Consider the following 26,926-nt stretch of genomic DNA (forward strand, 5'->3'; position numbering starts at 1 on the left):
TTTTTTGGTGTCTCATTGGAATATTCACATAGGAACAGAATAAGCAGAATATTTTGAATGCAACTGATCTGCTGGGACTCCAAGCCAAGATCTTGGGGCATCACACATAGAGTCTATTCACTTTGGTAGGAATAAGCTCTCATGTGCTCTGATTATGATTGTATAGAGGAGTAAAGGTGTCCCCAGCCAGTTGTGTCTGACTCTAGGGTGTGGTGCTCATCTCCATTTCTAAGCTGAAGAGCCAGCGCTGTCCGAAGATGCTTCCGTGGTCATGTGGCCGGCATGACTGAACACTGAGGTGCACGGAACGCTGTTACCTTTCCCGCCGAAGTGGTACCTATTTATCTACTTGCAATTTCTTGCTTTCGAACTGCTAGGTTGGCCGGAGCTGGGACTGAAGACGGGAGCTCACTCCATCACGCAGCACTCGGGTCTCGAACTGCTGTCCTGCCGACCTTCCAGTCTGCAGTTCAGCGTCTTAACCACTAAGCCACCGCGGCTGGGGGGACCTTTTTTAATTAATTAATTAATTTATTATTGCATTTATATCCCGCCTTTTTTCCTCTTGCAAGGAACCCAAGGCAGCTTACATTATCCTTCTTCTCTCTGTTGTATCCTCACAACAACAACAACAACAACCCTGTGAGGTAGATTGGGCTGAGAGTCTGTGACTGGCCCAAAGTCATCCAGTGAGCTTCCATGGCCAAGTGGGGACTAGAACCCGGATCTCCCGGCTCCCAGTCCGTCACTCTCACCACTACACTACACTGGCTCTCTCTTAAAACCTGAGCCTTAATTGGGGGGAAGGGCATAGGCAACTCCTATGATTTCAAGGGCTATGTTAAACTGGGTTGTGTCTAGAGTGTCCCTTCTTTAAAGGAAGGGCTCCTTTCATTTACGGAAGCAATGAGATCTGACAGAAGTTCCCACTGATGGTAGGCAGGAACACAATTTTTCCTGATTCCTCCTTCTCCCTGTAGCTCCCCGTGTCACTTCCAAAATTGTCCTTCAACCCTCTGAAACGGCTTTTTCGGGGAAGGAGAAATGGATGAAAATGGTCTCTTCCTTCCCATCCCCTCTTCAGCAGGACTGTCCAGTGATTGGGGATATGCTCATGGGGTTTCTGGATCGAACCCATCATCTAGTAGGCAGTTGTTGAGGTCAGATATTGGGTTCTGATTCTGAATATTCTAAGGATGGAATTTACACAACTTACCATGTGGGTCTATTTATCCTTATGTATTCCATGTTGCTCTGTGTGCTTGATTCCATGAGGTAGGGAAAGTCACCCACCACATCCTAAAAAAAGGGTGTGCAGATTTCAGGTTGGAGAGAACTACTTTGCTTTTTACTAGAACCCCAAGATCTGCCACTGAGAGCTTTGGTGCAAAAGATGTACACTTGGAATTAAATAATTCTGAGCCTGGGGATTTGTTTTGAGTACCAGAACTGAGCTGAGTTCACAGTCTTTCCTCATGAAAATCCGATCCTGGCTACTACAAGCTTTCTTCGCTTCAGCAGTATAATTTGAGGGGGCGGGGTGTCAATAGCGGGTTGCTGCTATTGTTAAAACAATTGGGGATAAGATGTTAGAGAGGGCATAGTGTCAAGCAAACTACAAAACCTAAAAGGGGTAGACTCCTCCACAGAAGTGCTGTGGATGGCAATACTTGGTTCTAAAAGTAATTCAGTACTAGGAATATGCTATCATTTCCTGGATCAGAATGCTCAATGTGAACTTGAGATGGAAAATGAAATCAGGGGGCCTCCAAATAAAGTGTTGCAATAGTGGATGACTTAGTTACCCCACATTGACTGGATAAATGCATGTTCCAGTCATGACAAAGAGGTTACATTTCTTGATGCCCTAAATGACTGTGCTCTAGAACAGTTGATCATGGAATCAACCAGAGGGGAGGTGACCCTGGATTTAATCCTAAGTAGTGCCGCCCACGATCTAGTACAAGATGTAAGTGTTGTTGAACCATTTGAAAACAGTGACCGCAGTGCTATCAGATTTAATGTTTAAGTGAAAAATTGCCCAGCAAGTCCAACACAGTCATATTCGACTTAAAAAGAAAAGAAAAAAGGAAACTTCTCTAAAATGGGGGAACTAGTAAAAAGGAAGCTGAAATTGGTTCTGGAAGCTGGCGGGGGGAGCGGGGATGTCAAGAAGGTTAAATCCCTTCAGAATGCTTGGAGGTTACCCAAAACCACAATAATAGAAGCTCAGCTAGAATTAGGAAAGGTAATACCAAATCCAGGTTAGGAAAGGTAGCACCAAGTCCAAGAGGTCGCTGGCATGGTTAATGAGCAGTGTCAAGGAAGGTATTAGAGAAAGCTTCCTCAGTAAATGAAAGTCTTGCCCAAATGAGGAGAACTATAAGGAGCACAAACTTGAACAAAGGAGATGCAAGCACACAATAAGAGATGCAAGAAAGTATTTTGAGGAGTATATTGCTAACAACATCAAAGCCAATAAATAATGCTTTAAGGGAGCAATCCTATGGCTGCTAGACAGCGGCTAGACAGCCATAGGGTATGCTGTTTTCTGGGAACCGACCTTAGGGCCTGCGCTCTGAGGTCGGTGCCCAGAAAACTGACCTCCCCACACTTCCACGCTGCCTTGGAGGCAGCGTGGAACAGCCCTCTCCTCTGCACTCGCAAGAAAGGGGTGTGGCTAGGGGCGTTCTAGGATAGGGAGATCGTAGCTGCCTGTGTCGTACAGCAGCCTCTTTCCCTGCTCCATGCTCCTGCGGTTAAAGAGCTGTAATCGGCTGTTGAGCAGAAAAAGCAGGGCAGGGGAAGTGCAGAGGGAATTATCCCCTCTGTGCTTCTGCCCTGCTTTGGATAGGTGGTTGCCTCCAAGTTCGGAGGTGGCCACCTATCTAGATAGGATTGCGCCCTAAATCTGTCAGTAGCAGGAAGGCATTTGGGCTGTTGGATGATAATGGAGTTCAAGGAGTACTAAAGGAGGATAGCGAGATTGCGGAGAAGCTAAGTGAATTATTTTCATCTCTCTTCACTACAGAAGATGTAGGACGGACACCTGTGCCTGAAATGTTTTCAGGAAGGGAGTCAGAGGAAGTGAGGCAAATAATGGCTACAAAAGATGAAGTTTTCAACCTTATTGACAAACTGAAAGTTAATTAATCACCAGGCCCAGATGGTACCCATCCTAGAGTTCTTAAAGAACTCAAATGTGAAATTGCAGATCTTCTAACAAAAATATGTAATGTCTCTAAGATCAGACTCTGTATCAGAGGAGTGGAAAATGGCCAGTGTAGCACCAATTCTTAAAAAAGGATCTAGGGGAGATCCAGGAAATTACAGGCCAGAGAGCTTAATGTCTGTTCCGGGTAAATTGGTTGAAAGTGTTATTAAAGATAAAATTAGTAAGCGTATAGAAGGACAAGCTGTGCTGAAAAAATCAGTATGGCTTCCTCAAAGGTAAGTCCTGCCTAGTTCTTTGAGAGTGTCAGTAAACATGTGGACGGGGTGATCTGGTGGACATGGTTTACTTGGACTTCCAGAAGGCTTTTGACAGAGTCCCTCACCAAAGACTCCTGAGTAAACTTAGCAGTCATGGGATAAGAGGCAAGGTCCTTTTATGGATTAGTAACTGGTTAATGAACAGAAAGCCGAGAGTAGGGATAAATGGTAAATTCCTCCAATGGAGGGATGTAAACAGTGGGATCCTATAGGGATTAGTATTGGGACCAATGCTGTTCAGCTTGTCAGTGACTGAAGCTGGTGTTCTATACTAAAACATTTCACATCTTAAAGTAAGTGTGTGTGTGTGTGTGTGTGTATATATGAGAGAGATATTTTTAAATGTTATTGGGTCCATGCTTGTGTAATGGCCTCAGGCCTGTAACCAAGTCACCTGTAGTTTTAGAGGCACCTAATACTTTGCTATTAAGTATTAATATTAAGTTAATATTAATATAAAACTGTTAAGTGCAATTGCCTTGCTAGTGGGCCTCTTGGCTGGTAAGATGAGTCAAAGGTCGATATCGCCACCTCAGCACATTCCAGGCTAATGAGCTACCATTTATTTTATCAGGGCCTAGGATGCGCCTGAAAAGTGAGGCTCTGTGTAGGCTAAGCTACAGGTGTCTGTGCTGAGAAAGTTCTGATGGTTTTCCTTCTGAACAGGGGCTGTTAGCCAATGCTGGGAAAGTTGCAGATGAACGCTAATTAACGCTTGTTGCTGTCATGCTGCCTCACTGCTAACATGTATGGTATAAGATCCCCGAGCCATTGTACCCCTTGGCTCTGGGTTCAGAGAAGCTGTCTGATCCAACCATTAGGTATGCCTGTGTGCTGTAAGTACTCAATAAAGTCTCCTTGTAAGCAAACCTGGATCTGGCTTATCATCTCGGTGCCTCCAAACCTTAGCAGCCTACGACTGGGGCATACAGCTTGATACTCGTAAACCTCCGAACTCAGAAGCTTATGAGGATCTGAAGCAGAGTGTGCCTCCCACTCTGCAGTTTAATTAGGCAGGTGTTTTTGCCCATCTAGCTGAGGTGTTGGGGATCGAAGGAGGCTGGGGAGGGCTGGGGATACAGCATAAGTCGCCCACCCACCGGCATGCCCCATATCCTTCCTCTTCAAGCTTGTGTTTGCTCTGCGTTGGCTGTGAGGTGGAGGGGGTGGGGAATTTGGACTCTTGAGTCCAAGATCGGAGCGTTGTCTCTGGCCTCATTTCCAGGAATCTGAAGAATCCTATGGCCCCAAGGACTCTGTCTAGGGGCCATAAGATTGCTCTCTTAATTTATAAACTATATATTTATAAAGTGGATGCATTACTAGTGATTTGTTTTATTTTGGAGTGCTGTGAAAAAGGCAAAGTCCATATTAGGTATAATTAGAAAAGGAATTGAAAGTAAAACTGCCAAGATCATACTGCCCTTACACAAATCTATACTGCAACCACACTTGGAATACTGTGTACAGTTCTAGTTACGGCACCTAAAAAGGACATTGTGGAGTTGGCAAATGTGCAGAAAGTGGCAACTAAAATGATTGAGGGGCTGAAGCAACTCCCCTAAGAGGGAAGGGGTTTTTTTGTGAACTGCCCAGACAACTTCAACTATTGGGCGGTATAGAAATAAACAAACAAACAAATGGTTACAACATCTGGGACTGTTTGGCTTACAAAAGAGGTTAGTAAGGGAAGATGTGATAGAGGTGTACAGCATGGTGCATGGTGTGGAGAAAGTGGATAGGGAGACATTTTTCTCCCTTTATAATACTAGAATCCAGTGGGGTCATCCCATGAAGCTGATTGGTGGGAGATTCAGGACAGATAAAAAGAAGTACTTCACACAGCACATAGTTAAACCATGGAATTTGCTACCACAAGATGTAATGATTGCCACCAATTTGGATGGCTTTAAGAGGGGATTGGACCAATTCCTGGAGGAGAAGGCTATTTGTGGCTACTAGTCCTGGTGGTGCTATGCTGCTTCCAGTATCAGAGGCAGTATGTCTGTGTACAGCTCTTGCTGGAGTAGATGGGTGGGACGGTGCTGTTGCATTCATGTTCTGTTGCAGGTTTCCTATGGGCATCGGGTTGGCTACTGTGTAATGCTGCATTTAATGAACATTGGTCTGATCCAGTATGGCTCTGCTTATGTTCTTATGTCATTGCTGATCTACTGCAAATCACACAGAGGTCTTCCACTAGATCCAGATCTGCCTTCTGTCCGTGCCTGTACAGGTCCTTTCTTGGGACTGATCTGCCCTCCCTCTTTCCCTCGCTCTTCCCACCCCTCTGCTTGCTTGCATTTGTAAATGAAATACAGTCTGGTCCCACAGTAAGAGAGAGGTTGCTTCTTTCTTCCTTAGAGAATGAGGGCTGGCTGTTTGTTCATGGGGTTTCCTTCTCTCTCTCTTTGGCCTCTAGGTCCTATAGTGTTGGAAAATGAACAGTACAGTGTAGTGGTTAGAGCTTTAGACTGGGACCCACTCAGTCCTGAAGCTCACTGGGTAACTTTGGGCCAGTCATTGACTCTCAGTCTAACCTACCTGACATGTTTGTTGAGCGGAGAGGACCATGTAAGCTGTCTTAGGTTCCTTGCAGGAGGAAAAAAAGCTATATTATAAATATAATAGCAATAATTAATTATAACCCAATTTTCATCCCCCCCACCCCTGTCTTCAGCAATAAAAAGGAGGGTGTGAGGTTTCAGAAAAGGTAGATACAAACATTGCATTGGGTAGCTAATCATAGAAAGGCAACCACATATAATGACTGTGTAAACTTAGACGGAATAGGCCTCATAAATTATAATGGTCTGTTTAGTCTTGATATATGGGTGTGACATCATATTAATACTTTCAACAGTTTCCAGGAGAAGAGTGATGAAGGCTGCAGTGCTATGCATGCTTTGTTGTTCAGTCGTGTCCGACTCTTCGTGACCCCATGGACCATAGTACGTCAGGCCTTCCTGTCCTGCGCTCTCTCCCGGAGTGTGCTCAAGTTCATATTCATTGCATCGGTGATGCTATTTACCCATCTCATCCTCTGCCGTCCCCTTCTCCTTTTGCCTTCAGTCTTTCCCAGCATCAGGGTCTTTTCCAGGGAGTTTTCTCTTTGCATTAGGTGGCCAAAATATTGGAGCTTCAGCTTCAGTATCTGTCCTTCCAGTGAGCACTCAGGGTTGATTTCCTTTAGGATGGACTGATTTGACCTCCTTCCAGTCCAGGGGACTCGTAAGAGTCTTCTCCAGCACCACAGTTTGAAAGCATCAATTCTTCGGCGCTCAGCCGTCCTTATAGTCCAGCTCTCACAGCCATACATTACTACTGGGAAAACCATAGCTTTGATTAGACGGACCTTTGTCGGCAAGGTGATGTCTCTGCTTCTTACTATGCTGCCTAGGTTTGCCATAGCTTTCCTCCCAAGGAGCAAGCGTCTTTTAATTTCATGGCTACAGTCACCGTCTGCGGTGATCTTGGAGCCCAAGAAAATAAAATCTGTCACAGCTTCCATTTCTTCCCCTTCTATATGCCAGGAAGTGATGGGACCAGATGCCATGATCTTCGTTTTTTTAATGTAGAGTTTCAAACCAGCTTTTGCACTCTCCTCTTTCACCCTCAACAAGAGGCTCTTGAGATCCTCTTTGCTTTCTGCTGTTAGGGTGGTATCGTCTGCATATCGGAGGTTGTTGATATTTCTCCAAGCAATCTTAATTCCGACCTCTGATTCATCCAACCCAGCGTTTCTCATGATGTACTCTGCATATAAGTTAAATAAGCAGGGTGACAATATGCAACCTTGTCGTACTCCTTTCCCAATTTTGAACCAATCGGTTGTTCCATGTCTGGTTTTTACTGTTGCTTCTTGACCCTCGTATAGGTTTCTCAGGAGACAGGTAAGGTGGTCTGGTACTCCCATCACTTTAAGAATTTGCCACAGTTTGTTGTGATGCACCCAATCAAAGGCTTTAGCGTAGTCAATGAAGCAGAAATAGATGTTTTTCTGGAATTCTCTTGCTTTCTCCATGATCCAGCGAATGTTGGCGATTTGATCTCTACTTCCTCTGCCTCTTCGAAACCCAGCTTGTACTTCCAGTAGTTCCCGGTTCGCATACTGCTGAAGCCTAGCTTGTAGGATTTTGAGCATAACCTTGCTGGGATGTGAAATGAGCGCAATTGTGCGGTAGTTTGAACACTCTTTGGCGTTGCCCTTCTTTGGAATTGGAATGTAAACTGACCTTTTCCAGTCTTGTGGCCACTGTTGAGTGTTCCAAATTTGTTGGCATATTGAGTGCAGCACTTTAACAGCATCATCTTTTAGGATTTTAAATAGCTCAGCCAGAAAACTGTCATCTCCGCTAGCTTTGTTGTTACTAATGCTTCCTAAGGCCCACTTGACTTCACTCTCGAGGATGTCCGGCTCAAGTTCAGTGAGCACACTATCATGGCTATCAGGGACATTAAGATCTTTCCTGTATAGGTCTTCTGTGTATTCTTTCCACCTCTTCTTAACCTCATCTGCTTCTGTTAGGTCCCTGCCTTCTTTGTCCTTTATCATGCCCGTCTTTGCACAAAACGTTCCCTTGAGATCTCTGATTTTCTTGAAGAGATCTCTAGTCTTTCCCATTCTGTTGTTTTCCTCGATTTCTTTGCATTGTTCATTTAAGAAGGCCTTCTTGTCTCTCCTTGCTATTCTCTGGAACTCTGCATTCAGTTGGATATATCTTCCCCTTTCTCCCTTGCTTTTTGCTTCCCTTCTTTCCTCAGCTACTTGTAAAGCCTCATCAGACAGCCACTTTGCTTTCTTGCATTTCTTTTTCTTTGGGATGGATTTTGTTGCTGCCTCCTGAACAATGTTACGGACCTCCGTCCATAGTTCCTCAGGCACTCTGTCTATCAGGTCTAATACCTTGAATCTATTCCTCACCTCCACTGAATATTCATAAGGGATATGATTTAGGTCATACCTCAATGGTTTAGTGGTTTTCCCTACGTTCTTCACTTTTAGCCGAAATTTTGCAAGAAGAAGCTCATGATCTGAGCCACAGTCAGCTCCAGGTCTTGTTTTTACTGACTGTATAGAGCTTCTTCATCTTTGGCTGCAAAGGACATAATCAATCTGATTTCGATATTGACCATCTGGTGATGTCCATGTGTAGAGTCGCCTCTTGTGCTGTTGGAAAAGATTGTTTGTTATGATCAGCGTGTTCTCTTGGCAAAACTCTTATTAGCTTTTGTCCTGCTTCATTTTGTACACCAAGGCCATGCCTGCCTGTTATCCCAGTGATTTCTTGACTTCCTCCTTTAGCATTCCAATCCCCTATGATGAAGAGGACATTTTTTTTTTTGGTGTTAGTTCTAGAAGGTGTTGTAGGTCTTCATAGAACCGATTGACCTCAGCCTCTTCGGCCTCAGTGGTTGGGGCATAGACTTGAATTACTGTGATGTTGAATGGTTTGCCTTGGATTCGTACTGAGATCATTCTATCGTTTTTGAGATTGTACCCCAGTACTGCTTTTCCCACCTTTTTGTTGACTATGAGTGCTACTCCATTTCTTCTAAGGGATTCTTGCCCACAGTAGTAGATATGATGGTCACCTGAATTAAATTCACCCATGCCTGTCCATTTGAGTTCGCTGATTCCCAAGATGTCGATGCTCAATCTTGCCATCTCATGTTTGACCACCTCCAGCTTACCTTGATTCATTGATCTGACATTCCAGGTTCCTAAACAATATTGTTCTTTACAGCATTGGATTTTCTTTTCACCACCAGACACATCCACAGCTGAGTGTCCTTTCGGCTTTGGCCCAGCCACTTCACTCTTTCTGGTGCCACTTGGAAATACCCTCTGCTCTTCCCCAGTAGTATATTGGACACCTTCCGACCTGAGGGGCTCATCTTCCGGCGTCATCTCTTTTAGCCTTGTGATACATTCCATGAGGTTTTCTTGGCAAGAATACTGGAGTGGGTTGCCATTTCCTTCTCCAGTGGACCACATTTTGTCAGAACTCTCTGCCATGACCTGTCCGTCTTGGGTGGCCCTGTACGGCATAGCTTATGGCTTCACTGAGTTACGCAAGCCCCTTTGCCACAACAAGGCAGTGATCCATGAAGGGGATATCCTAAGTATGCATGCTTACCTAGGAGTAAGTGCAGTGGGACTTCTCTGAATAAACATCTGTAGGGTTGAGCTCTGTGTTTATTCTGCAGGTCTCTAGTATGGTGTTAATCATCTTCCTTTGGCCAGATTATTGTGATGGAAAGTCAAAACCACCTGCCCACTACCTAATTTGCCAAGTTGTTTTTTCATACCATGTTTACAGATTACGAACATGTCTTCTAGTTCAGTCTCTTGTTTCTTCTCCCACCCCCTACTCCTGATCCTCAACTTTCTTCCATGTTGAACCAGCCCAGAGCTTGCTTCATAAGGTGTGAAAATATACGCAATGTGAGAGCTAAAACTAGATAAAAATGACCATGGAAAAGAAATGCAGCATTTGGGCACTAAAAACAGTGGGTGATGATGATTGTATGTTTCCCCATCCCCCTTTTTTGTTTTAAAATGGGATATCTTTTGACTTATTCAGTCTGCATCTAGTGAGCTTTCCATGTGAGTACAAGAGGTTAGGCAAGCTGGAGGATTGCAGAGCTTATTACTAGCATAAGTACAGGCAGTGCAATTCTGTTCAAGTTTATTCTGAATTAAGCCCCATTATGTTCAGTAGGGTTTATTCTCAGGTAAGTGTATATAATATTGTAGCCTAAGAAACAGAATCCAGTCTTGACCCTTTAGGAGTCCAGTTTGTGCCCATGAACATCTGCTACTGGGACCTTTATATTTTCAGATAACAATTGTTGCATAAAATGGGTGAGTTGTTGAATTGGTCACGAAGAGTCGGGCATGACTTAACGACTGAACAACAACAACACTTCCTCATGAAATTCTGTCAGCTGTCCTGTTTGGAGGTGAAATTCTGAGAAAATAGCCTTTAAATGTGTCACTATATTTCAGAAGTAGAGATGAAAATTAAATTGTATCTTGAAACTATATTCCTTTCTCTCCAATGCTTTTGGCAGGTTAGCTGTGTGGTGAAACAATTTTTACATAAATATTCCCTAGGTTTACTAGTTGCCCTTGTGAATGGCCTAGAGCTCCTTGGCATATCACAACTGACACAACTACTCTTAATCTCTCGGAGGCACTTCTGCCTCTTTCCATAACTAAAATTTATCCATTTAATTATTCCCACAGAAATTCCATTGCAGATTCTTTTGGATTTTAAAAACAAAAGGTATTATGTCCAAAGATAAACCAGTGCTTTGATCCTAAGCAATGCTGCCCAGAGGCAAAGAAGTGTCAGTGCTACAAATTAGTGTAACACTGGTTTATGCATTTCATACAAGTGGGGACCTGCAACAGGAAGTTGTCATGTATTCCTCTGCCCTTAAAAGGAGTGCTCATTCCTGTTCAGGGTTCCAGCTGGCCTGTAACAGGAGCCATGTTGTAGTGTTTGGGGCAACTAGGTCTCCTGACGTAAGGAGTATGTGAAACCTATGTTTCAGGTATTTCAAATATATATGCACTTAATTCTAAAAATGTAATGTTGTGCATGAGAACTGCAGATTCTGTAAATATTGTCTTAAATAAATCAATGTTGTGTGTATTTTTCTTAGTTTTTTCTCCCCTTCTATATTTAGGGGATGGAAGCATGGTACCAACCGTGTGCAGAAATGGATACCAGCAATCTGATAGTGGCCGTTGGATGGAGGCTTGGCCAGAGCCATGGAGCCTGTGACTTGGCAGAGTTTCCAAGTATGGAGGAAGGCCCATTTACTCCCACAGAGAACTCTAGAAGGTTGCAAGCACCCAGCATGACACACACTCCTCTTCTGGGTATGTTTTGTTATTCTAATTATGTTTAGAATTCTGAATCTTTCATAAGCAGTTTTTTGAACTAAAAAAATGTGTTTAAATATATCCATTTATATGTAAATGTATTGGCAAGGGCCACTCTTCAGAGGAGTTTGGGGCTTGAGATACGGACAATCTCAAGTTTTATTATTTTCTGTTAATAAAAAGTTTACAATCAGGGAGGATTATTCTCTTTGAGCATGAGTGTCTATTACTGTGGATTTCTGGCTAAAATTCCTGTCTGTATATTGTATTGTATCTTAAGGTTTTTAATGTTTGTACACCACCCAGATAATTTTGGCTATTGGGTGGTATAGAAATATCATGAAATGAACTGTATCAGCACTTGAGCAGCAGCATTTTTGCTGTTATGGAATGTGGTGGGGGATGGTAGCAGCAGTTGTAGGCATGGGCACACTGTGGTGGCCTGTCTCCTGCTCCAGACACATTCCAAGCTTCAGTTGTTTTGTACTACATTTGTGGATTTGTTTAACAGGCACACTATCAGTCGCTACCTATGTAAAGCTTCTGGACCTTTTGAAGGCAAATGTATGCTATGCTCAGTTTTATTTATTTTTTGCTCCAAAGGGGGAAAATTGAAATATATGCTGTATTCACTTTCTTATCTAACACTAAGATAATGAAAGACTCCTTCATTATCTACCTCCTGGCAGTAGGTGGGGTTCACCTCCCAAGGACTGGGAAGAAGGTGCTTGACAAGAGCCTCACAAGCCTGATCGAGAAAGCTTTAAACTAAATGCTGCGGGGGAGGGAAGTGAAGGCCCAGATCCCAGTACTGAACCACGTATTTGGGACAATAAGGTGCGTAGTAAAGGAGGAAGCAAGACAGTGAAGGTGGTGCCAGGTAATTACAGAAGGGAAATCTGGAAGGTTCAACTCCCGTGGCCTCCAGTGTCTATATACTACCACACAGAGTATGGGAAACAAACCGGATGAACTTGAAATCCTAATTTGGGAAGCTAGGTGTGATTTGATCGGTATCACTGAGACTTGGTAGAATGAGACTCATGTTTGGCATACAGCAACTGAAGGATATTTTAATTTTATTTTTTTATTTAAAATATTTTTAGGTCACCTTTTGAGGGTAAAAATCCTTTCATATACCTTGTTCAAAAGGCTATAGACCCAACAAAAAAGGAGAGGGAGTAGCATTATATGTAAAGAAGGTACACTCGTGTATGGAGATCCATGGATCTGAGAGTAGAAGCCTTGCTGAAAGCATCTGAGTAAGAACAGAAGGAGAGAGACACAATAGTGATATTGTACTGACAGTGTCCTGCAAGCTGCTGAGCCAGCTAGAAGACGTGGATGATGCTTTTCTGAAACAGATTGCAGCAACTTTCACAGAGACAAGCCATAGTAGTAAGGGGGGATTTCTTACTTGATGAGGGAGTGGAGTAGACAGAAAAGGGTTAACTCCCACTTCTGTGACAGGCAGGGCCAATCAGATCAGACTAGTATCCACTCAGAAGAGGAGTAACCCCTCTAAGTCTTGGCTTTGCCTTCCACAGGAATGCAGGGTTAATCAGCAGCTCCCTAGTTAGATTTGGGAGCAGTGATTTTTCTTTCTCATTTTTTTTGTCTTTGTTTTTGTTCGGAGTTCTGATGTGGGGCTAGGCAGGAGTCTCTCCTTGCTTATCACTTGGTAGTCTCTGTAATTTCTGATATGGCTGTTGCCTGAAATAATTTTTCTTCAAAGAGGCAGAACAAGAAATACTTAAGCCCATTATTATTGTTCTTTAGGGGGTGTACTTGGTTTCACGAGCACTGCAGTTATCATGGTGCCACCTGGTCTAAGGAGTGCATCCCAGTCCAGCAATGGTGTGCCCTTCCTTACCGTGGCTCGTCTCATGGGTCAGGAAGGGGACGTAGCAGCATCCAGGTGCAGATCTCCATACCTGTTTCTTTCAGAATCGGGCAGGACTAGTGCTCCAGAGATAGTTGGTAGTTCTATGCTCCTCAGTGGTACTGACGGAGAAAGCTTGCTTGCTTTCATTTTCTGGAAGACTAATTGTGCTAAGAATGGAACATCCAATAAATTGTTGACTTGCCTGGCTGTCAACTTTATCTCTCAGAAGTTAGAGGAAGGAACCAAAAGCATCTGCTATCCTGGTCTTAATCCTTGTCAAATCCTGACCAACAAGAAAGGACTGGTAGACCGTGGTGGGAACCTTGGGGGAAAATGACTGTTATCTTAGAATTTGTGATAGCAAGGGATCTGAAAACTGAGCATACTCAGACATGTACGTAGACTTTCGGAAAGCTGACTTCAAAGAACTCTGAGAAGAGTCGAGTAGGATCTCATGTTTAGAAATTGGAAGGAGAAAAGGGTTTGAAAGGGATGGGATATTCTAAAAAGTGAAATACTGTAGGCACAATTGCAAACAATTCCCATGAGAAGTAAAATGGGAGATATTTTAAAATAAGTCAGTGTGGCTGCACAGAGAACTCTCTGTTGAGCTGAGCATTAAAAAGGACATCCCTAGAAGATGGAAGGAGTGACACATAACCAAGGAGGAGTGCAGTGCATTAGCCCAAACCTGTAAGGATGGAGTCAGGAAGACTAAAGCCCAGAATGAGTGAGGCTTGTGAGGGATGCTACAAACAAAAAATGACTTCTTTGGCTGTGTTCAGAGTAACAAGGGTCGGTCTGCCACTTGGAGAAGGTGGTAAAGCATTAACTAGTGAGACTGAGATAAGAGCACTACTACTTAATTCCTATTTTGCCTTACTCTTCTTCCACAAGGGGAATTGTGTTTGACCTGGAAGATTAGAACAAAATATATGAGGAACAGTAACTAAGAAGATGGCTACACCTAGCTATTTTAAATGAGTTAATCTTGATGACTAGAGGAATTGCATCCCAGGATGCTGAAGGAGCTTGTGGCTGATTTTTAAGCAATTGGTCTGTGAGTGTCTAGAAAAGAATGTATTGATTACTAGGAGCAAGGATGAGTTTATCAAGAAATATATCATGGCAAGTAGGGATGTACAGACTATGTAAAATCCGCTCCATCTGTGTTTCACGGATTGTCAGATGCCTTTTGTTCCATCATCTGCCCACAGATGGCTGTGAGTATTTTTTTTTCGTCATGAGGAAATACATAAATAATTACATAAGTATCTACGTAAGTCTTTACATAATTTATCTTAGTGCGTAACATTTAGCATATTGTCCCCCATTCCATTCAACATTTCCTCAGCAGAAACGTACGTATTTTCCTATGAATTTATATGCATAAATTTCGGGAAAGTAAAAAAAAATCATCTGAAAGTCAACGGACTCCGCGCGTTGCTCCTCATTGGATTCCGCAGGTCGGATTCTTAGAAAACTGAGCTCATTTTAGTCTGTCTCGAATTTCTCCAGCATCCCTAATGGCAGGCCAACTTTATCGGTTAAAAATAGTTATTAGTTTGCTAGATCATGGGAACACAATGGACACAGTATATCTTGACTTCAGGAAAGCATTTAACAGAGTCTCCCATGAAGTTGTTGACAAGTTGGTAAAATGTGAGCTGAGCAATGCAACTATTAAGTGCATCAACAGGTCGTTGAACAATTGTACCCAAAAAGTGTTCATTAATGGCATCATCAACCTGGAGGGAGTGGAGTGCCACAGAACTCTATCCTTGGCTAAGCGCTGTTCAAACATTTTAATAAATGACTTGGACAAGGGTTTAGAGGGGGTGCTTATCACTTTTTAGATGAATCGTATCTGGAAGGGATAGCTAACACCACAGAATACAGAGCGAAGTTTCAAAACGATATTGAAAGGCTGGAATGTTGGGCTAAAAGCAACATAATGAAATTCAATGGAGATAAATATAAAGTGCTGCATTTAGGTACAAATAATCAAAGGCACAAGTATAGGATAGGGGATACCTTGCATGGCTAACCTTACATGTGAAAAGTATCTAGGTGTCTTAGCTGATCACAAGCTGAACATGAGCAAGCATAGAATCATAGAATAGTAGGGTTGGAAGAGGCCTGCAAGACCATCGAGTCCAACCCCCTGCTCATTGCAGGAATCCAAGTCAAAGTATCCCTGACAAGTGCCTGTCCAGCTTCATCTTGAATGCCTCCAGTGTGGGAGAGCCCACTACCCCCCTAGGTAATTGGTTCCATTGTCATATTGCTCTAACAGTCAGGAAGTTTTTCCTGATATTCAGCTGGACAATGGCTTCCTGGAACTTGAGCCCATTATTCCGGGTCCTGCACTCTGGGATGATCAAGAAGAGATGCTGGCCTTCCTCTCTGTGACAACCTTTCAAGTACTTGAAGAGCGCTATCCTCTCTCCCCTCAGTCTTCTCAAGGCTAAATATGCCCAGTTTTTTCTGTCCCTCCTCATAGGGCTTTGTTTCCAGTCCCCTGATCATCTTTGTTGCCCTCCTCTGAACCCTCTCCAGCTTGTCTGCATCCTTCTTAAAGTGCGGTGCCCAGAACTGGACACAGTACTCCAGAGGAGGCCTAACCAGTGCTGAGTAGAGGGGAAATAGTACTTCATGTGATTTGGATGCTGTACTTCTATTAATGCAGCCCCAGATACCATTTGCCTTTTGCAGCTGCATCACATTGTTGGCTCATCTTCAGCTTGTGATCTGTAACAATTCCAAGATCCTTCTCGCTTGTATTTTTGAGCCAGGTATCCCCCATCTTGTAACTGTGCATTTGGTTTCTTTTTCCTAGGTGCAGAACTTGGCATTTATCCCTATTAAATATCATTCTGTTTTCTGCCCAGCGCTCCAGCCTATCAATATCACTTTGAATGTTGTTTCTGTCTTCCAAAGTATTAGCTATCCCGCCCAATTTTGTGTCATCTGCAAATTTGATAAGCATTCCCTGCACCTCCTCATCCACGGGGTCCATAGGAAGCACAGTGTCCTGAACATAAGAAGCATGGTGTCCAGGTCAGCATAAGTAATAGTTTTGCTCTATTCTGTGCTGGTCAGCCCACTTCTAGAGTACTGTGTCCAGTCTTGAGCAGCACATTTGAGGAGGACATTGACAAACTAGACCCTATCCAGGGGAAGGTGACCAGGGTGGTGAGGGGTCTGGAAGCCAAGAGGTTTGAGGAACAGTTGAAAGCCTAGAGAAGAGAAGACTAAAGGTGGATAAGATATCAATCTTCAAATATCTGTAGGGCTATCATGCAGAAGATGGGGCAGATTTGTTGTGTTGCTCCAGAGGGTGGAACTAGAACCAGTGGGTGGAAAATGGAGGGAAGCATATTTTGGCTAAAAAGAGAAATGTCCTAAAAATATCAACTGTTTGATTGTGAAACAGACTGCCTTGGGAGGTAGTGGGTTCTCCTTTGCTTGGAGTTACTTAAGCAAAGACTACATAGTAATCTGTCAGGGATGCAGTAGATGCTTCCTGCATTGTAAATTCTCCACTGAGCACGGTTTGGGCTAGATGACCTGCAAGTTTCCTTCTAACTCTGATTTTAAACTTACTTTACATATGTAAGAAAATGAAATCGTATGTGTAACTTGGGTACCCCATAAAATTGCACTGTTGGTTATATTTATGAAATTAAAAAATACAAACACTTTTGATCGTATTAAAACTATGCTTATTGGGCTCTCCCACACTGGAGGCATTCAAGATGAGGCTAGACAGCCATCTGTCAGGGATGCTCTGACTTGGATTCCTGCATTGAGGAGGGGGTTGGACTCAGTGGTCTTGTAGGCCCCTGAACCCCACTATTCTATGATTCTGTAAATATACCCAGTGTTAGAACTTTAAGCTACTGTACTCATAGGTACATAAGGGTATTGTAGTTTTCCATTTGGAAAACTGGGAGGGGGATGTAATAAAAGCTGAAAATAGAAATCAACTTTAGAGTAAAGAAAATGAAGGCTTTATTATCTGCACTTAGAAACTGTATGTAGACCACAGCATTTATGATACAGAAACGGAAGAAACTCAGTTCAGAATCATGGTGTCAATGGGAATTCCCATCACCATCCCTTTCCACTACACCATCCTCTTTATCCCCACTCTCGTGTACTTTGTTAAACAAAATTCAAAACCTTCTTATTGAAGCCACTTGAAAAATTTGCCAAGCCTGAGCTAAAGTGTTGGCCCCTTCCAGTTCTCCTTTTTATCCCATCTGGATCATCCGCAGTTCTACAACTAATGTAAATACACTCAATATGCAGGATTGAAATGGCATGGCAACTTTTGAATTTGGGACCTTTTTGAAAAGGGCAAACTATCTCCTTAGTCAAACTGAACACTTCCTACAGGGAGTTAGCAGCTAATAGATTCAGAGAATCAAATCCTAACCTTCACCTGCTGTTGTGCACAAACAGGGGACACATTCAGATTACTTATGCTTGAAAATGTATCCTTCACCAAAGTAAAAAAAAAACCCCAGAGGCCATGTCTCAGCCATCTACAGCTTTCTTATTAATAAAATGTGTGACACAGCAGCAGCAGACTTAAAAAACTGCATGGGACGTGGCCCTCAGGATTGCTATCTCTGATGCTTGGTAGACTTAAGTTGGGAGCCACCCATCCATTAAAACAATTTCTACCCATATAAAGGAAGCCATGATGTAGGTCTTCCAAAGATGGCACTTTACCCCAACTAAAATGCATTGTACCAATAACTCGCTATCGCCTAAATGCTAGAGGGGATATGGACCATGAGGTAATGAAGCCTATATGTGCATACAATGTCCTGTCATAGCAGAATACTAGGGAGTATGTTCTCCAAATTAAAGCAGACAAGTCAGGGCAGACTATCAGGAAATGTTAAACTCTCCTGCTCATGCCAATATTTGAAAATGAGAGTGATGCCCTGGTCCATAAGGCCCTAATTAGAATGTTCCTAGCAGTGGCAAGATAGCTAGACTCGAGGGATTTATGGTGGTGCTCTCCATACAAAAGCAAGTAGAATGAGTATGGCAAGTGGCACTGGCTGAAAAATTAACTCACAAGTTAAGGGTGGTAAAGGGGATAGATGGACACAGCACCTTTGCCATCATATGGCATTCATTTATTGCTTACACCTCCTGGCCCTCAATGCAACTCTTGACACGTCCAGAATTTTACACCTTGTCGCACTGAGCCTTTCAACATGAACTCATCCCCTGGGGTCAGTGGGCTCATATCTATTGAACTGATGATCTCAGAGAGGTCCGTGGCACTGGTTTGTTTTTTGTATTGTAATTAGTTCATACATGTACTTGAAAATAAAAATATTTTTTTTAAAAAAGAAAAAGAAATCATATTTTTAGAGAATGCCTATCATCTATGAACAAGAACCAAACTGTTGTTGTTGTTATTTATATTTCTGTACTGCCCAATAGCTGAAGCTCTCTGGGCGGTTTACAAAAATTAAAAACGTTAATAATACTATATACACAGATTAAAAACCATTTACATAAAAACACTTAAACAGACAATATACACAAAAGAAACATATCTAAAGCAACTTCAAACAAACAATCTCAAAAGCAAACAACCATAACCATAAGACATTCCAGGATTGATTAAAACTTATCATATGCTGCCGAATGCCTGGGAGAAGAGAAAGGGCTTAACCTGGCACCTGAAAAGACGACAATGTTGGTGCCAGGCGGGTCTTGTCGGGGAGATCATTCCATCATTTGGGGGCCACCACTGAGAAGGCCCTCTCCCTTATTGCTGTCTTCCGAGCTTCCCTCGGTGTAGGCAGCCATAGGAGGGCCTTAGATGTTGAGCGTAGTATACGGGCAGGTTCATGTCAGGAGAGGTGCTCTGTCAGGTATTGTGGTCCCAAGCCATGTAAGGCTTTATAGGTTAAAACCAGCACCTTGAATTGGGCTCGGAAATGTACAAGCGGGCCGGAGTCGGTCTTATATGTTTGGACCTTCTGGTCCCCATTATCAGTCTGGCCACTGCATTTTGCATGAGCTGCAGCTTCTGAACTGTCTTCAAAGGCAGCCCCACGAAGAGTGCATTGCAGTAATCTAACTTGGAGTTTACCAGAGCATAGACAACTGAAGCCAGGTTATCCCTGTCCAGATAGGAGCGTAGCTGGGCCACCAACCAAATTTGTTAGAAGGCACTTGGTGCCACTGAGGCCACCTGATCCTCGCTGACAAAGATGGCTCAAGGAGAACCTCCAAGCTACGAACCTGCTCCTTCAGGGGGAGTGCAACCCCATCCAGAATAGGTTGAGCACCCTCCATCCTGTCAGAAGAACCACCCACCAACAGTATCTCAGTCTTGTCTGGATTGCGTTTCAGTTGATTAGCCCTCATCCAGTCTGTTGTCGCAGCCATATCTTACAAGACTGCAAGGGGACAAGGCTTGTAAGAAGCCAGTCAGGGAAGTCCACTTCATGGGAAGATCATACTTCCCTGGGCCAATTAGAGTTGGGCAAGGCATGAATGCAGCTATGCACCTGAGCTGAGTCGCTACATTTTTGCCTACTAACTAATGTATTAGCATTTGAAATGAATATTCCAGAAAAGGAGGGCAGACAGGCAGAATCCACCCACATGTGCTTTGTGTGTGAGAGAGAGTTTGTCAGACAGACTTGATTCTAACACAAGGAATTAAACATATACCATATCAAGTAAGGCTGACTTTACAAGCTCCTGAAATGGAGTCTGGGCCCTCTAATGGCATCTAGTCATGTCATACTGGCCGATATAAGTTAGCTTGATCTTACTCCTCTTCCTGTTGTTCTATATACAGACCTCTTGAACTTTACCAGAACCCTCCCTCACCAACAAGTGATCTCCCTTATGTACCTCCTCAGCTTTCAGTTGTTAACATATGGTAAGGCCAAATAACTTCTAGATTGCTTTTCTCCCTTAAGGGCCTCAAGAGGATGGAGTTCATATGCATGCCAGCTTGAGTATGTGCTCTTCTGTAGCTTTTCTAGTAAATACTATTTAGCTATTGTGGTAAATGTTTGAACTTTATTGAAGAATGGGTGCTTCTTTCATCTTCAGAATTGTACAGAAAAATCTAAAATGTTTTCCTTAAACACAGACAGGAGAATTCAAGGAAATGTAGCTCCTCTTCACCTTTTAGAATTGTGGAAGCTACAGCTTCTAAAATCCACCTATTTATGTAACAGCTACTAGCTTTTGGAAAGATGGCACTTACTTATAGTTTAGGTCCTTAGCTGCCAGACTCTTGGTTGCAGGGATCCTTCCTTATGGAATAACAAGAACACAAGGTGGGTATAAGGACAGACCCTTCAGACGGTACAGATAAACTGGGCTCAGAGGACCATCTCAGAGAATAAAGAGTGAGGTGAAATTACTATTGACTGTTACATCCAGACATTATATCACATGCCTTTTCCAGACAGGAACATAGTTGGTGAATAAGCTGAAGCTGGTAAAATGCCTAGCCACAGCATTTGTGAAGACCCAGTGACTTCATCCACATTTCTAGATTTTGAATTCCTATCAACTATTTTTTACCAATCCGAAACTGCCTCGGTTTATATCAGCCTGACCCAATTTGCTGCCCTCCAAATGTTTTGGATTACAGCTCCCAGCATTTCTTACCATTGGCCATGCTGGTTGGGGCTGATGGGAATCGGTCCAAAACATCTGGAGGGCTCCAGCTTGGGGAAGGCTGGTTTATGTTAATCTATGGCAAGGATGAGGAACTTCCTGCGCCTGAGCCAAATATGCTCAGAGATTCCCCATCCAGCCTGCCAACTCCTTTGCCAGACCCTGTCCTCTACCCTGCAGAGCCCCAGCTTTTAGTTCTGGTCACTGATGGAGAATAGAGCTGGATTTTCAGAGTTTAGAAATGCAGACCTTTTTGCAGCGCTGAGCTAGGGACTGATGTAGGGGGCGGGGTTTGGGGAGACAGGGCCTTTCCCCTTGATGTCCTCTGGTTCTCCAGGGGTGTCCCATGTGCAGTTCCAGCCCCTTGGCCAAGACAGTTTCCTGCTCCTGATCTAGAGTCATGCCAACAGCAGGTCAGCATTTGCCGTCCTGTTACAATATAAACCCATGTTTATATATGACATTGGCAACTTGGTGACCTATAAGGATTGTTCTGTGCGAAAATCATGTAGGTGGTACTTGGAAAATAATCTGGTGGACAGTGCTCTTAGGTTCTGAATGACTACTTAATGTGGAGTCAGAACAGCCTTGCCTGCATTCATTCCTTCTGACTTACTCCAGAGTTAGTTGACTACTTTGATAGTTGCCTAATTGAGTGCAGAGGAAACAGTGGTAAAAGTTGGCCTTAGATGACACTGAAATGCAGTCTGAGACAATTTAATGAGAGCTTATCTGTATACAAAATAAACACAATGAGTATCCACCAAAGAATTAATCTGTGGTAACAAAATCATCTTAGCATGACTGAGTAAATTAACACCTGGACAGGAAACAGTTGTCTCTATTCAGACCGAAACAAATGGAATCAAATGTCATTATTAGTCTGAATTCATCTAATTCCAGCCAGAGTCTCCCTCTATTGGAAAATGGCAACTTTCAGGTTGGTAGCAGCAGTGTCCAAGGAGATTGAAGTGTTCTCCAGTTTGTTTCTATGTGTCCTTTCTGTTGTCAGATTTGTGTCCATTTATTCTTTCGTGTCCCATATACAAAGCCGAATGGCACTGTTGGCAGGTGTCAGCATATATCATGCTGGAAGATAAACGCAAAAATGAACCCTTGATGCCGTGACTGATGCTGTTAGGTCCAGTGATAGCATTGCCAGGGCGGATATTGGAGCAGAGTTGTCATCTGGGATTGTTTCAAGATCTGATCCCTGTGTTTGTGTTTACTGTGTAGCCTGTGGCTGGTGAGTACCTGTTTTAGGTTAGGGGGCTACTTGTAAGCAAGGAAGACTACAGGGCTCTTTGTTTTTACAGTAACAGATGGACATCGCTACCTCTCTAGAAGTTCAATAATTGCACAATGTTATTTTTTTTTTAGGTTTCCCAAGCACAGAAAAGCTCTTCTTTCTGTAGTTAATTAGCATGAATGTAAAGTGTAGTTTCTTACTGTGTGTGTGTGTGTGTGTGTGTGTGTACACACATGCGCACATATGATAAAAAGTTCTGGTCTTATTTATTATGTGCCATGTGCAAGATGTTGAAGTTCTTCCATGCCTTCCGTTTACAGGTTTTCAGCTATTGTTCTTGTAGTTCAATCCCCATCCATGTACAAGCAGCTCTTGAAGTGCACAAATGAGAGCCAGGCTACAAGATCCTGACAAATACTTTGGCTTCTCTCAGCTTCATCTTTGCCTCTCCATGAGGGACAGGCAAGCAGTTTGAGAATGTCCTACATTTGGGATGGGATCTACAGAGTTCTGTGTGCACATGAAAATTGCTTCTGCATGCACAGTGTTGAAGAGTGTCTGATCTTTATTTCCATCCAGCAGCAGCCACTTCAAGGGATGCTAGGTTGGAGAGCCCTGACCTTTGGGGTTGGTGGGTACTCGGGCAGCTGCTAGAAGAGGGGAGCTGAAAAGCCCTGTGTACATAGGGAAGTTTGCGCATGCTACTTTGGATCTTGGCCATATTTTTTATTTAATAGTATGCACCATCCCAAAGGTCAAGGTAGGTAACAGGAGAATTAAAATAGATGTAACAAACACTAAGAACTGAAACTGCTAAAAACAACATATGGAAAAAAATATTATACTATGACTAAGGGAGTTATATTTGAATCATATAGTACACTTTGTAGCAGTCAGACATTTTAGAAATGGAGGGGGGGAGACATTGCAAGCAATATACCACCTACAGTCCCTGCCGCTTCATATTCTGACTTCTGGTGGCAGCTTCTGCTCTCAGTTCAGCTTTCGCATGTAGTCATTGGCAGGCTTGAATTTCCAATTGTGACTGCTGAGGTACTGGATGGTTCAATGAATATTGCTCACAGAGTTGGAATTTCATAATGGCCAGTTAAACATTTCAGTTGATTTGAACTAGAACATGGAGCGCAATTTCCTTGCTGTGCTTGTGGAGCTGTAAATGTTAGTTCTTCTCTGTAGTAACAAACCTGATCATCCTCTGTCTGCTCTGGTGATTAGCAGTGCTGGCAACTGTATATGAGCAGCAAAATGACTGACTGTATGAACCCGAATAGTTTATTTTCTTAATATTTCACCCTTTCTCCAAATAGCTCAGGGCAATGACATGGACACATTTTGTTTTAGTTGGGGAATATATCAACTGATGTGGAGAGAAAATGTATGCAACTGGGAATCACATTCAGATGCGTAGGCCAGAGCAGGTTCAGATGTGTAGGCCAGAGCAGGTTCAGATGTGTAGGCCAGAGCAGGATATATTGTAAGCTGGTCTTTGTACATTTTTGCATTACCTAGCATCTTGAGAGTTCTGGTGTAAAAAGGTGGCAGCATTCCCTCCCACACCCACTCTAGCATGCTTGTAAACAGTGTGGCTCGTTCAATACTGCTACCCAGCAAGGGAAGCTATTTACTGTTGAATGAAGCATCAGTTTCCACAGCTCTATAGAATTCTTCTTAATGACTTTTCCCTTCTTAACTGTATTGCAATTTTATCTGACAAAGCCTGTGAATGTGATCTGCAATGAAATGGGAGGGGAGGGTAAGTCAGTTGGTAAGGATGGTGCTTTTCTTAGTCTCCATTGCCTTATTGTTCCTCAGCCTTGATATCTTGCTGGTGTGTGAATCATCTCAATATTACTTCTGTCTTGCTATAGCAGCCGCATTTAGGCTCTTTTCCTTTCTCTCACTCCAGTCATTAAAATACAGACCATTCAGAGCTTTGAGTAAGAGAGTGGAAGAACATACGTACAGTGCTAAATGGTGCGGCCAGAGAGCAGGAGTTGCTGTAATGGAGGAAAAGAGGGGGGCATGAAAGTGTAGGGGTGGGGTGGGGCAGCTCATGGTGGAGGTTATGAGGAGAGGCCAGTGGAGGGAGAAGGAATGGTGGTGCAGTTCATGAACAGTGCTGCTCGCCCAAGAGGAGTAGGCAAATGCCAAATAGTGTGGCTGGGATGATAATGATTCTGGGTATTCACAACAGTATTCACTGGTAAAATCCTGGCAAGGATCCTTGCAGACCGCCTTCTATCTATCTCAGAAGATATCCTCCCTGAATCCCAAAATGGCTTCCGCCCCTCCAGGGGGACAGTGGATATGATCTTCACTGCACGACAGCTCCAAGAAAAATGCAGGGAGCAAAACCAACCTTTGTACATGGCGTTTATTGATCTGACTAAGGCCTTCGACACTGTAAACCGAACTGCTCTCTGGACCATCCTTCTGAAAACTGGATGTCCTAATAAATTTGTGAACATCTTGCGGCTCCTCCATGACGACAACAATTTTGGATAACAATGGCTCTCAAAGTGATCGATTCAAAGTGGGATCAGGCATTAAACAGGGACGCGTCATTGCTCCAACCTTATTCGTTATCTTTATCGCTATGATTCTACACCTTGTTGAAGGGAAACTTCCCACTGGTGTAGAAATCATATATCGAACAGATGGAAATCTTTTTAATCTCAGTAGGCTGAAAGCAAAAAATAAGGTAATTACAACCTCTGTCATAGAACTTCAGTATGCTGATGATAACGTAATCTGCGTGCATTCAGAGGAAGATCTCCAAACTATCCTAAACATCTTCGCAGAAGCGTATGAAAAGCTCAGCCTCTCGCTTAACATCAAAAAACCCAAAGTGCTTTACCAGCAAGCACAAACCAATCCCTCTATAGTGCCATCAATCCAGCTTAATGGTGTGATGCTGGAAAATGTTGATCACTTTTCTTATCTTGGCAGCCATCTCTCCACAAAAGCCAACATTGACGCTGAAATTCAGCATCGCCTGAGCTCTGTGAGTGTAGCATTCTCCCAGATGAAGTGTAGAGTGTTCAAGGATCGGGACATTCACAGGGAGACTAAAATGCTTGTTTACAAAGCCATTGTACCACCGACCTTACTGTACGCCTGTGAAACATGGACCATCTATAAACGCCACTTCCAACTTCTCAAAAGATTCCATCAACGCTGCCTCCGAAAAATTCTGCAAATTACTTGGGAAGACAGATGGACTAATGTCAGTGTACTGGAAGAAGCAAAGATCACCAGCGTTGAAACTATGATTCTCCAACATCAACTTCGCTGGACCGGCCATGTTGTTCGAATGCCTGACCATCGTCTCCCAAAGCAGCTACTTTATTCCCAACTTATGAATGGAAAACGGAAGCTAATCTAAGAAAATGTAACATAAGCATTGAGAACTGGGAAGCTCTAACCCATGAGCGTCCCAACTGGAGGTCAGCCTATATTAAAGGCGCTATGGACTTTGAAGAAGCAAAAGTACAGGGCAAAAGGGAGAAATGAGCTCAACAGAAGGCATGTCAAGCAAACCCTCACCGTGATCGCCTTCCACCTGGAAACCTATGTCCTCACTGTGGGAGACGGTGTAGATCCAGAATCAGCCTTTACAGCCACCTGCAGACCCACTGTTAAGAGTCTACTCTTGGAAGACAATCTTACTCGGTCATGAGTGATCACGATGATGATGATGATGATGATGATGATGAAATGAGTGGAACTGTACGCTTCAATTCCCCTTTGCTCTATATGTCCCATTCACTTCTGTCTTGTCAGTACAGACAACCCAGTACCCCACTCCACAGAGAATACTTTCCATTGTCCATTCATTGGACTTTGCTTGTAATGTGTATATTAGATGATTTTGTAATCTGTTCCTTGTGTCAACAGGGTTAGTGAAGCTTCTTAATTAATTTATGTGGAAGTATTTTCTAAAATACTGGGATAGGTATTTTTTGCTCTCTTTCATTTCCTAAAAGTGTTTGTTGTGAATGACTGTAAAGCACCCTCTACAATGTTTTTGAAAATGTATTTCTTAATAGTAATAATGCTAACAAAGTGAATTGTCAGAAAAGAAGTCTTTGATTGTTTTTTTGCCTCCATCTCTAAATGTTCAGCACACAGCAGTCTCATTTTGGCCTTGAGACCTCTCAGCAGCAGATTGTAAGATGATTCAGGATCTGCAAGGTTTGCTTGCTCAGTAAATTTAGCGGGGAAGAGGAAGATGACCTTCAGAATCGACAGTGGGAGGAATTGCTCTTTTTTGCACAAGGCACCCAGAGATGGTGGGATTGGTGTCACTTGCTGCTTTGATCAGCAGCCATCTAAGATGTCTCACCACAAAACTCAAATGTGTCTCAAAATTATGACAGGCAGCAGAATTTGGGGTGATGATGACTTTGTTGTTTCCTAGAGGAAAGCAAAACTTTATTTTCAGCCAATATAAAATGAGGTCTTCAAGTGTAACTCCTAATAATATTACTATATTTGTGTAATTAATAGTTGGCTTATTATATTATTTCTAATATTGGGTGGATTAAAAGAGACCAGTCCTGTCCACAGGCTCACAATCTAAAGGCTTATGTCTAATTTCAGGTGGCAGATCTGTAGACTGAATGCTTGCTTCCTCTCTTCCCTCACCCTGCTCCAACAAAGAGCTCTTCGATACATACCTGCTGAAATTCTGGGTTGCTTT

General features: G+C 43.1%; 1 protein-coding gene across 6 annotated transcripts in view; it reads left to right on the top strand.

Moving 5' to 3' along the window:
- ALMS1 (ALMS1 centrosome and basal body associated protein) overlaps nucleotides 1–26,926 on the top strand; it is a 127,341-nt gene that overhangs the window by 10,371 nt on the left and 90,044 nt on the right. For all 6 annotated transcript variants that reach the window (XR_014791934.1, XM_084855299.1, XM_084855298.1 and 3 more), the window contains exon 3: nucleotides 11,191–11,386. Coding sequence is in view for 5 of the 6 variants with exons in the window: in XM_084855299.1 (XP_084711425.1) it covers nucleotides 11,191–11,386 (196 nt within the window). In the remaining variant the exon portion in view is untranslated. The remainder of the gene's footprint in view (nucleotides 1–11,190; nucleotides 11,387–26,926) is intronic.

Source organism: Heloderma suspectum, chromosome 5 (genome assembly GCF_057233095.1).
Source record: "Heloderma suspectum isolate Gila_16-S chromosome 5, 16-S_ref, whole genome shotgun sequence".
NCBI lineage: Eukaryota > Metazoa > Chordata > Lepidosauria > Squamata > Helodermatidae > Heloderma > Heloderma suspectum.